This window comes from Dromiciops gliroides, chromosome 3 (assembly GCF_019393635.1).
Source record: "Dromiciops gliroides isolate mDroGli1 chromosome 3, mDroGli1.pri, whole genome shotgun sequence".
Taxonomy (NCBI): domain Eukaryota; kingdom Metazoa; phylum Chordata; class Mammalia; order Microbiotheria; family Microbiotheriidae; genus Dromiciops; species Dromiciops gliroides.
In genome coordinates this window covers 203,684,771-203,696,415 of record NC_057863.1, presented here as the reverse complement: position 1 = coordinate 203,696,415, position 11,645 = coordinate 203,684,771, and the positions used below count along the sequence as shown (strand labels likewise).

The 11,645-nt window shown below is 36.4% G+C and overlaps 1 protein-coding gene across 1 annotated transcript in view; it reads right to left on the bottom strand.

Annotated features, from left to right (window-relative positions):
* Nucleotides 1-1,400: 1,400 nt before the first annotated feature.
* LOC122747344 (proto-oncogene tyrosine-protein kinase ROS-like) overlaps nt 1,401-11,645 on the bottom strand; it is a 95,999-nt gene continuing 85,754 nt past the window's right edge. Inside the window, exons 7-8 of the mRNA XM_043993425.1 lie at nt 5,396-5,625; nt 1,401-1,460 (exon numbers count right to left, since the gene is read on the bottom strand). Coding sequence (XP_043849360.1) covers nt 1,401-1,460; nt 5,396-5,625 — 290 coding nt within the window. The remainder of the gene's footprint in view (nt 1,461-5,395; nt 5,626-11,645) is intronic.

The window sequence follows — 11,645 nt, the reverse complement described above, 5'->3', positions numbered from 1 at the left end:
TAGGATAAGGGAGGAACTATTAGAATTGTATGTAGTTCAAAAATTTGGAGGGGGAGGGGATACTGAGGAAACTCTTAAAATGATAGGTAGATTAAGGTGGGGGAGAGGGAGGAGATTCACCAGTACCAGACCTTAAACTCTATTATAAGCCGAGTATTGTTAAAGTGTAAAATGGATAATTTCAAATATTTTAAATTAAAATTGTCTGTACTTGTGTGTAGAGAAATGTATGTATGTGTATACATATTCACATTTAATTGTAGCCTTCTCTAGAGGGAGGGGGGTACAGGAGCCAGGAAAGACTAGAAAAAAAATAAACTAAAAAGTACACAGCAGAGAACACAAGAAAACCTAGAAGGAAACAGAAAAGCTGGGTCACTTTAAAAACAATGTATGGGATTTATTACATAGGTTTTCATTGAATGGAAATTTACTGTTTATATTGAATCCTCTCTTATGTTCTGCTATATACATGGAAATATTCTTTTTGTTTTCTTTTTGCATTTTGTCTTTATGTTTAAAATGACTAAGAAAATTTTTAAAAATTAAGATCTTTCTCTAGTCTCAGTTTGTCCGAGGAAACACCCATTCAATGACTGAGGGCAAGGTAAGAATTGAGACAAAAGATGGCCTAATTTACCATCGCAAAAATATCATTCTTGGAGGGGAAGAGACTAAAAGTTCTGGCCAGAACAGAAAACAATCGCTATTTACACTCTAAGTAATCAAAACCTAAACAATGAGCCACTAAGGCTTGGGTTGGGGGCTATTATCTCCGACGACCATGGATCAGCGCCTTGAAGAGCCACAGGCCACAGTGTGGCTGTGCAGTCCAGTACGGGAGCCATAGCTCCTGCTGCAAGGAGGACATCGGAAAACTGCTCTCTCTGTTGCCAGTCAGTTCCTGCATCTCATTCGTTTTTCTTCCTCCAGAGCTTGGAGGCCCAGCTCAACAGCGCACAAGCTGCTCCTGAGTACTGAACTCCATTGGGCACGGTCCTTGGCCATCTCCTCCTAGCTGCCAATGTCTATCCCCAGAGCCCTCAAGTCCAGCAGGTCGTTGGCCTGAGGCTAACTCACCATAGAGTAGGTCTTTAGGAATGCGCCCGTCTTGCATGTGGTGCACATGACCGAGCCAGTGCAACTGTCTGTTTCAGTAGCATGTAGATTCTCGGAAGTTACGTGTGTTGGAACACTACTGTGTTGGCAATGGGGGCTATTATTGGCCATTTAATTAAAGCTAGAATGATCTGAGTTTAAAGAGTAGTCAGGTAGCTCTATTGTCCTTACCCTTAGCCTCATTCTCATTCTCCTCTTTCTCCTCCTCTTCCTCCTCCTCCTCTTTTATTCTGTTAATACCCACTAAGTCCTTTTGATTGTCCTTTAGGTAATCTTCAGTTTCAATTATTCAGAGAGTTTAGTGTTCGATGACTTACACCACACAACATCCCCAGAAGAATCTTCATTAAAAAAGATAAGTCATTTTTAAAGGGAAAAGTTTGAGGTCATTAATTGAACTTTGCAATATCCTACAATACATCTAACCCACATTCCTTCTCATCTTTAATTCTGAGTCTAATATTAGTAACCCTTAAATTACTTAACACATTTCATAAAAAGAGTTCAGAGTAGAACATATTTTCTCACTCAGTTTAACCAGTGCCTTGTGATCAAATAATGAGATAATAAATATTCCCACATTATTCCTGTTAGAAGTCAAGTGAGCAATTAGGTGGTACAGTAAGGTTTCACAACTGGTCACTGAAATGGATATGCTTAATGAGTCATGGTACAACTGAACAAGAATATACTGTTTTAAAACAAATAATCAAGGAATTAATGTTTTATTCCCTCTTCTTAACAACCTAACCTAACTGTTACTCCCATGGGATAGAGGATTCTAACTGATTCCTTTCCATATCATATAAACTATGAATATTCATGTTTAAATGCAAACTATTAAAACAAGGCATGAATAATTCACTGGTGCCCCAGAGCTGCATTAACTTCATGGAATATTACTAATTTACAAAGGCTTTCAATGCCTACCTGAGGTCAGTTTAGCATTCATAATGCATGAATCTAAAAATACACCAAGAAAAGGTACAATTTTTACTTGGAAAAAAGCCAGTGAGAAACTCAATTGTAATGAACACTAAGATTGCATCCAGGTCAGAACACTTTTTCTTTCTTCCTTCCAGGGTAGGGACAAAGTTCAGATGGAGAAGGTATGACAATAAATACAACACTTACAGAATAGGGACATAGTCTTATTTTTTTCTGAATATCATATTCAATGCCGTCTAGATGAAATAAAGAGACAAAGAGACATGGGGAACACCCTTCAATACTGAAACTTCTATAAGGAAGGATGGTACACAGTAATATGTATGAGAAAAGGAGACATAATCTGAAGAGTTTTGTGGAATGGTAGATGCTGATTAACCTTTCTCTCCTGATTATCCTCAAAGAACATAGAGGAAAGAAAGAAGAAGTATTCTAACTTGGCTCTTTAACCAAGTTTTCATGGTAAAAATAAACATAAGGATGAGGTGGAAACCACACCACGCCATTTTAGTTCTGATAAATTAACTAGGTGAGAATCTCAATCAATCACTATATTAAAAACAACAACAAAAAATATTGGATTAAGTGGAAATTGGCCTTTGAACTAGAATGTTCTTTTAAGAAATAATCATTTGGATAAGTTGAGGAGACTTTACTACACATCAGGTGTTGTCTATAAATTATTAACTGAATTGAGAAAAGAGGAATTATAGAAGTTGGAGTGAGTGTGAAATATTAGCTGAACCCTTTAAAAAAAAGAATCTCTGGGATCTCCGAGGTAGGGCAGAGAGGGAGAAAGAGAGACCTCACTTCATCCTAATCATGACCTTGCAACAAGAGGACAAAGCCAGATTTGAAGTATCCTGAGGGTGTTGGACCTCTTCCTCTTCCCATTTGAGTCCTAGAAGCCTCCTCTAGGGATAACAGCATGGCCTATATTCCCATCAATGTTCCAAGTAGTATTTCCAATCATCTGGTTATAATGTTTTCATAATTGGGAGCCAAAGATAAACTGAACTCGTGATTATACGAGAAACTCGGCAAAGAGACTATAACATGCTAAAGGGAGAACTTGTGGAGCATAGAATATATATATATATATATATATATATATATATATATATGTATGTATGATATGATTATGGATTTGAGTCAGATTAAACTCTGACCATGGGGTCTGGAAGGTACCCAGACCTGCCCCAGTATAGTTTGTTAGAAGTTTATTGTTAGAAGTCAAATTCTCACTGTCTCCTTTAAGTTTAATTGCCAATTATTTCTTTGACTTCCCAACATAGCCGAAGATAAATTTTAACCCTGTCATCCTTATCTTTAGAGACAGGGGCCTGGAGAGGGGAGTCAGTGGGAACTGTGAGATTTGAAACATCTGACTCTCACTCCCCTGTTTCCTTTTCCTTTGGTTTGACCTTGTTCCCCCTCCCCTTTTCCCCCTTGCTCCTGGAACACGTATGCATGTCTCCATACATTGATCACGAGCTGAACACGTACCTTGGATGAGACAGGATTGGATGTTAGATTGTGAGCTCATCCACCCTAGGTGTACGTGGGGACAGTCCTTTTCAAGATTACTATAAAAACCTAGAGGATTGGGCATATCTTTGCAAGACTTCAATGTGTAATTGGGTTTTGCCCGTCCTCATGAGGATGTAATAAATCTGTCTCTGCTTGACTTGGTGGTCTCCTCGAGTTATTTGGGTAAACTGAGGCAGTTTGCTCCATACATACATATATATATATATATATATATATATATATATATATATATATATATATAGTTAAGATAATGGATTTAGCAGATAAACTGATTGAATTGATTGGATTAATGGCTGATTTCTAGTTAACTAGATTCTAAGCACATCTGGCTGGTACTTGAGAATACTTAAGAAAGCATGGTTCTCAGAAGCTAACAATTTTGAACTTTGACCACCTTCCGGCCCAGTCAACCAATCAGCTTGAAGAGCCTCCCATTTATGGAAGGGGACAGGAAGGAGGAAGCTGAGCCTGTGCAGGGAGCTCTTTCTCTCTGGCTGCAAGACATTGGCATGGTGGCAGGGAACTTCAAAGGGGAGTTTAGGAAGGCGAGGATTCCAGGCTATAAGAAATCTGTTCTCAATCTTTCTCTTTCTTTGACTATCTTTCAATAAACCCTTAAAAAACAAACTCATTTATCAGTAATTTTAGTCAGTTTCCCCCCAAAACTGGGGGGACAGATTAGAACCCACATTTAGAAATTTAAATGACTATATATATATATCTTTAAGGTTTATCAAATACTCTATGAATATTTAATGTAATCCTTACAATAATCCTGACAGATTTGTTTTAATATTATCTTCATTTTATAGATGAGGGAATGATTGTAGATTGAGGTTAAAGGACTTGCCTAGGGTCACACAGCTAGTAAGTATCTGAGGCCAGATTGGTCTTCTTTCTTTTCCTTTCTTTATTTCACTACCTTTACCAATCTCCTCCTCCCTCATCTCAAAAAAATAAATAAAAAGTCCTCCCTTTTCCAACTTCTGGTCCATCACTCTATTTACCATACCACCTAGGAGAAAAGTATTTGTAGCAATCAGGAATTGTGGGATTTCCTTTGGTCATATCTACTCTTTGAGCTTGATCCCACATTTGATTAGATGTCATTCATATGTACTTGTGGGCTAGTGTGGCACAAGCAAATCATAAGAAAAAGATACCCTAGAACCCAGAAGAAGGGGAGATGTAGCCAGTCAAGCTCTAAGAACATTACTTGTTTTTGAAAGTAGGAGTTGGGCTCAAAATGCGACAGAGGATATAGGAACTATATAAATAAATATATGGCATTCTTTTACTGAAGAAATTAGAACGTAGCTGAGATGGTGACCTATAAAATACAGAACAGGAACCCTCAGCATATTGTGGTTCAAATTTTGGAAGAACATCTTGAAGCTTTTTTTTTCCCTTTGTGTAAAGAACTAGAAATGTAAAATAATAATAATAATAATTACATAAGCAGATCACAAGAGCTGCATTTTGGATTAAGTAAATCTTTTTTTTTTTTTTTTTGCGAGTCAATGGGGGTTAAGTGACTTGCCCAGGGTCACACAGCTAGTAAGTGTCAAGTGTCTGAGGCCCGATTTGAACTCAGGTACTCCTGAATCCAGGGCCGGTGCTTTACGCACTGTGCCACCTACCTGCCCCAGATTGAGTAAATCTTAATGAAGCAATGGATTTACCTTGCAGCTGTCATTATTATAATAGGCAGATATGCGCTTTGAAAACATCAACCCAAGAGAAGTAAAGTCAAATAACAGTAAAAACCAAATCTCACCCTTAAAATGTAGTCTTTTCCACCTTGAAGATTGTCAACTTGAAAACTCTTTTGTTCATTTTTGGAGTATATTTTGACTGGAACTCCTGGTCTGAAAATATTTCCATTTATCTCCACTTGATATCGAAGCTCTTCTAAAGGCCCGTTAGGTTCCAAAGGATCTGACCAAAGCACAGTGACTATCGTATCTGATAAAACAAATACAGTAACTTGCTCAGGTGCTGAGGGCACTAGAGAAGAGGGAGAAAGCAGAAAAAAGAAGTTATGAAATTGCAGAACAGAATATGACATATCATTTTCTGGATAGATGGGCATAGTAATGCATGTGCTGATCTCAGCTCTGCAGGAATAAAACACTTGCTGCAATCTGTTTTTCACCGCCTCCTCAAACAAGCCTTCATAAAGACGTTGTCATTAAAAGTAAAAATCTGTTTTCTCTGGCCTTAAGCTCAGCATTTGAAATGTGCAGACTCTCAAAATTCAGATACTTCAGAATTAGTGAGTGGAATACTTTTTCTAGGTCTAGTTTTCTGTTTGGTTAAACTATATAGTATATATCTGACTTTCACCCACTAATGCATGGAAGGAAAAAAAAACATTTATAAATAAAAATTATGTTGACCCACATACAATGACACAGGAATTATTTTCTTTTTTTCTTTATAACCACAGCAGATATGACAATGCTTTGCACACAGTAGTAACTAAATAAATGTTGGAAGTAATAAAAAATCAATAGCATGAGTATCACTTTATTTTTCAATTTTCTTCTACAGAAGAAAAAACATAACTAGCATCTAGTCTGGGTAGCTTTAAACTTTGTTACTATTATTCAGAATTCTAAAGGGAAAGGGACAAGGAAGACTTGAGTTCAAGGATACCAAGATATTTTTACCGCTAGAGACAGTTAGAGAGTTCATGGGAGAGTAAGAAATAGAGAAAGAATCATCTTTTAACTCTGACACAGATTCGTTCTCCTGCCTTGTACCTCCAACTGTATTTTGAAGGATGAATCAGGACTTCAATTCAATTTTACATTTGATTTAATCTCAAAACAGATCTATTACAGTGATTTTCCCTTTAACCATCAGTATGTCAGTTGATCCCAGTTCCCTAATCCTCTACACAGAGAGGAAGGAACTTGTGTAGAATCAAGGAGAAAAAACCCTCTGTGTCTTTAGAAAGGAGGAACAATGTACAATATGACCTGCAGGGTAGAGCATTGTTCTCCACATGCATCTTTCGTTTCCATATTTTATAAGGCAGGATGGAAAATATGTACACCTTGGCAAGTCAATCACAGGAAGAACAGCATCCCTATAGCAATTAAGTACTTATATGAAGGCTTTCTCACAGCACAGCCAGAAATATAGTAATGTGGCACTGTGTACAAACCATTGAATGGCTTGGTGATTCATTCCTTGCTCTGATGAATTTAAGCTCAGTAGACCGGAGGATATGAGATTAGAGTGCAAGAAGAAAAGGTTTTCACCTCTCTGTCAATAGGAAGTTCATATTCCCTTGTGTAGAGAGAAGTAGGCAGAATATTTCTGATTATGAAACTTCTTCTATATTCTCTACTTCTATATCAATTTGCATATACAAAATATAGCTCAAAGAACCCAATAAAAGAGCTTAGTTTAATAATATGCAACTCATTATATAATCATGTTCATCTCTCCTCCCTATAAGGCAAATGAATATTTATCAAATTAAATTCCAAGGTACCTCTTATCTTTTCTGCATTTTGAATAATTACATGGAAGGGCAATTGTTATGATGGGTGGAGGAAGAGATTAAAAGATTTGAATGCACCTTTTTAAAATGCAAACTAATCAGATTGTTCTATCATTAATGGGCTAAAACTCAGTCTCTTCCTTTAGCTAAAAATAAGTTAGAACATTAAAGTGTAAGGATCAAAAGCATATCTATAATGTGAAGATGGTCATATTAAAATTAAGATTTTAGATTTTAAGGCCTAGATTATTAAACACTACACAAGAGATCTAATGTTTTAATTGCTGTCTGATATTACTTCACTTTAGCTCAGTAATTGTTCTTAAAGTGATTTCATTAAAGAATTATAAAACAACTATCACTGGTTAATTGGCATCTACACTTGCTTTAAAAAAAAATTGAAGGTCACAAAACCAATTAGGGAAAGAATAACCATATTTACAATTCCTATATTCCTAATGACATTCCTATGCAAGGTACTATAACTTGGATAAATTTGCTACAGAGATTTCTTTTCCCCAGTTAACTATTTCCCTCCTAATTATAAATATAGTTATTTCATCTGTGGAAAAGTTTTTAAATGTAGTCAAAATTATTCATTTTGTTTTTAATAATCTACCTATCCATAATTTAAAGATATATTCTTCCATCTTCCTTAATTTATGATATGAGCTTTTATATAGATGTCATGTATTCATTTTGTCCTTTTAGTGTGGTATACAGTATGAGCTGTGAGCCTAAACTTAATTTATGCCAGATTGTTTTTCCCCTTCTCATTGTGTTTTTTGTTGGATACAGAGTTCTTACTTCAATAATTGATGCGCTTAGACTTACCAAATGCTGCACTACAATGTTTGCTTCTAGGCCTTGTTTATCTAATTGGCTTTATTGGAAAAAAAAATTTAATCCAAAATCCAACAATTTTGACAATTAGTTCTTTGAGTATAGTTTGAGATCTGGTTCTCCTAGGATCCCTTCCTTTTGACATGTTTCTATCTTAACCTTTGAGATTCTTGACCTTTTGTTTTATAGTGTCCAAGTGTCTTTATCCTTTCTTGTTTCTTATTTGCAAACAATATTTTCCAACAACCTGTATATAGTGCTGTCCTCTCCAACACCAGTCTTTTCGTTAAAGTCATTGAATATTAAATGGGAATTAATTTCAATTATTGGACCAAAAGAGAGAAGATTAGACACTTCCTCTATTCCCCCAACCCTAGAAACTAAACAAAACAAAGGGGAATAATTATACCAGAGGTATAACTATTAAAGCTGAATCCACAGAAGGAAATCAATAAGTTGAACTAGATGATAGTCTTATGAATTAATAGTAGAGAACACTGATTCTTGCTGGACTCATTCAGCACCTCTCCCCAAAAGCCTTCTAACTAAAACAGCATGCAAAAACCAATATTCACACTCACATTTTGACATCCACTCCCAGATTTTTTCTATTGCAACAGACTCTGATGACACACCCCATCTCTGTCCTTCTACTGTCCTTTAGTTGTAACAAGCAGTAGATATCAGAGCTCTGCCCCATTAGAGGAGGAAGAAGAAGAGAAATAGAAAGGGAGGAATAGGTTGGCCTTCTGCATTTCTGCTTTAGGGAATCCAAAGCTAGAGTGATTCTTCCTGGAACGACTACTTCACCCTTCCCCAACTCTACAAAAAGTAATAGATACTGATTAAACCCAGATGGACCATTAAATAATCAAGGTGTTAAGTACCTCAGTAGCCTCCTTGCTTAACAAAAAAGTTACGTGGGTGCACAAATCTCCAAGGCACCTGTAAGTAAAGCCTAAAACAGCCACAACTCCTTTTCCAGCCACTAATCATCAGGGAGTTTGAATATCACCTAGCTCACCATTCCACAAGCATTTCCCACAGCATGAAACAGCAATAGAACCTGAGCCATGATTTGTACACCAGGCCTAAATTTTAGTTCCCTACTTATTTACGATGCCTGGTTCTTCTTGGTCCTGATAAGAACTCTATTAAAAACCCACTGGGCTTTACTGGGTTTGGTGCCATCTTGCACTAAGAAGTGACATGTATGCCTGTGCCCTCATGGTCCCTTCTTACTGTATGTCCCCTCAATAAGAATGGTTTGATTTACTTCCTTTCTGCTGACTCCTACCTAACCCTGTGTCCTATCTTGTGGAATCCAGAACCTGAAATCAAATTACAAAAAGACAGGAGAGAATAGGAGCAGGGTACTGGAATGTGAGGTTGCATCAGGTCTGAAGGAAAATAATAGGAATCTTGTTCTCCCCTCCCCAAGATACTACTTGACACAGTTGGTGAAAAGCAAATTCTCTAGCATGGGACAAGGCTGAAACATGGCCTAGCTCTCCATTATCAGATAGGTGATACAACAGGTAGAGCACTGGGTTTGGTCTCAGGAAGACCTAAGATTAAATTTAGCCTCAGACCATTTGTACTATGTGATCCTGGGAAAATCACTTAATCTCTGTCTGCCTCAATTTCCTCCATTGCAAAATGGGGATCATAAACATACCTATCTGACAGGACTGTTGTGAGGATCAAATGAAATGCCTATAAAGTGCTTAGCATAGTGCTAGTAGGCACTTAATAAATGTTTGATCCTTTCCTATCAAAAAGAGAGTGGCACAGGAATATGAGGACGGGGGAAAAACACTTGAAAAGGAAGAAAATTCAGTTAACTTAGAACAATTTATAGAAACTTAAACAATGGATTAGGGAATCCATTTTCCATAACAATTCAAACATTGATTATTCCCATTTCTTGTTACTTTTGACACACTTCTGAGTATAAATTCAAACCTCAGAATTTTTGTGATTTGAATTTATCTTAGTAGTAATATTTATGAGCATTTATTAACATAAGTATTAATATTTTGCCTTTCTTTGAGAATTGATTACTCATATCCTTTGTTTCCTTATCTTTGGGGGAATAGTTTTTGGTCTCAAATATTTCTGTTAGTTGTCTACGTAACTCACATATTCAACTGTTAAGAGATACTTAATAAAAATATATTTATTTTAAATTGCCCAGACAACATGACTAACAATATGGTAGACTAGACAATTTTCTCCAGTCCACACTAAATTAAAAAAACCCAAAACTTAAAAAGAGGAAATATGCACCACTAGAGCCATTGTAGCTATTAAATACCAAGAAATCAAGAAGCCCATCATAGAAATAGCATTATGAATTAAGAGCAGAGAATGTTAATCCCTTGTAGGCACACAACACCCTTCCCATATCATTCTTCAAACCTCAGTGAGGTGCAGGACCTTACCCAGAAGATTATGCTCTGGGACCCAGCCAGCAATTTACTTGTTGCTATAGTCTCTGCAGGCACATATTACCCCTGCTCTTATTTTAGCAATCCATTTGAAAAGTAATGGACCTCAACTCTTGAAGGCAGGTAAGGTTTAAGACTATGCTCTGACTGGGACAACCATACTCAGCCTGGGGTGGCTCCCAGGTAGGAGAACCCAAAGAAACCTTGGTCAGAACATCCACTTCATCCATAAAAAACTACAGATACTAACTTAGCAGAGCCAGAGTATAAGAATGAATATAACTGAGACAAGGGTTTTTGGTGAGGCTGCATCAGGCCTAAAGGAAAGGGAAATGACATCTAGTTGTGTCCAGGTTTGCCCAAATTGCTTATACCAAGGGGTTCCCTTGAGAAGGAAATAAGACTGTTGAAAAGTTAATTGCCCAAAATTTCAGGTCAGTAAGACATCTTTCAGCTCAAGCCCCATGGTAAACTCAGGGGAAGAAGTCAGACAGTAAATGACAGGGAAATAAAGAGGAAAAAAAGACTAAAACCAATTTTAGGAGGAACAAAACAGTTAAAAAATACAGAGCAAAACAATTAAATAAAGATACTAAAATTCAAAGGGAAGGTGGCTACCAATATATCTAAAAGATTAAAAAACTCTTTAAATTACTATTGCAAAACAAAATTGAACTAACATCTGATAAAACACAGAACCCTGAAAATTCCCAAGAGACCATGGTTAAAGAGACAAACCAAAAAGCTGAGAAAATAATTTGATGAGAATAAATATAATTTATGGCTTGCATAGCAGGATTAATTAACTTTTTTTTAAATTGAATACATGTTGGTGAGTTTCTCCAAAGAAGAAGAATATAACAAAGGATTAAGAGCACAAATACATAAGCCAAAGAACATTCTGGACAAAGAAAAGCAAAAGCCAATATTATTAAAAGAACAAATGATCTCTATACAAACAAAACACATTTATTTTGAACCATAGATACAACTTATTTGTCCTCACACAAAAATAAATAAAAAAACCTTAACACTATAAGGCAATAAATAATGCCAAAACAACAACAAGAAGCCCTGTGTAGAACTTTTGGACACAGAAACAAAGCACCAATCAAAAGAATGCACAGACTGCCTATGGGTTGGAGAGAGAAATGCTTCAGACTAAAGTAAAAAGTGGCTAAATTTGTTAACCAATAAATTTGTAAGCAACCTGCCTTTAA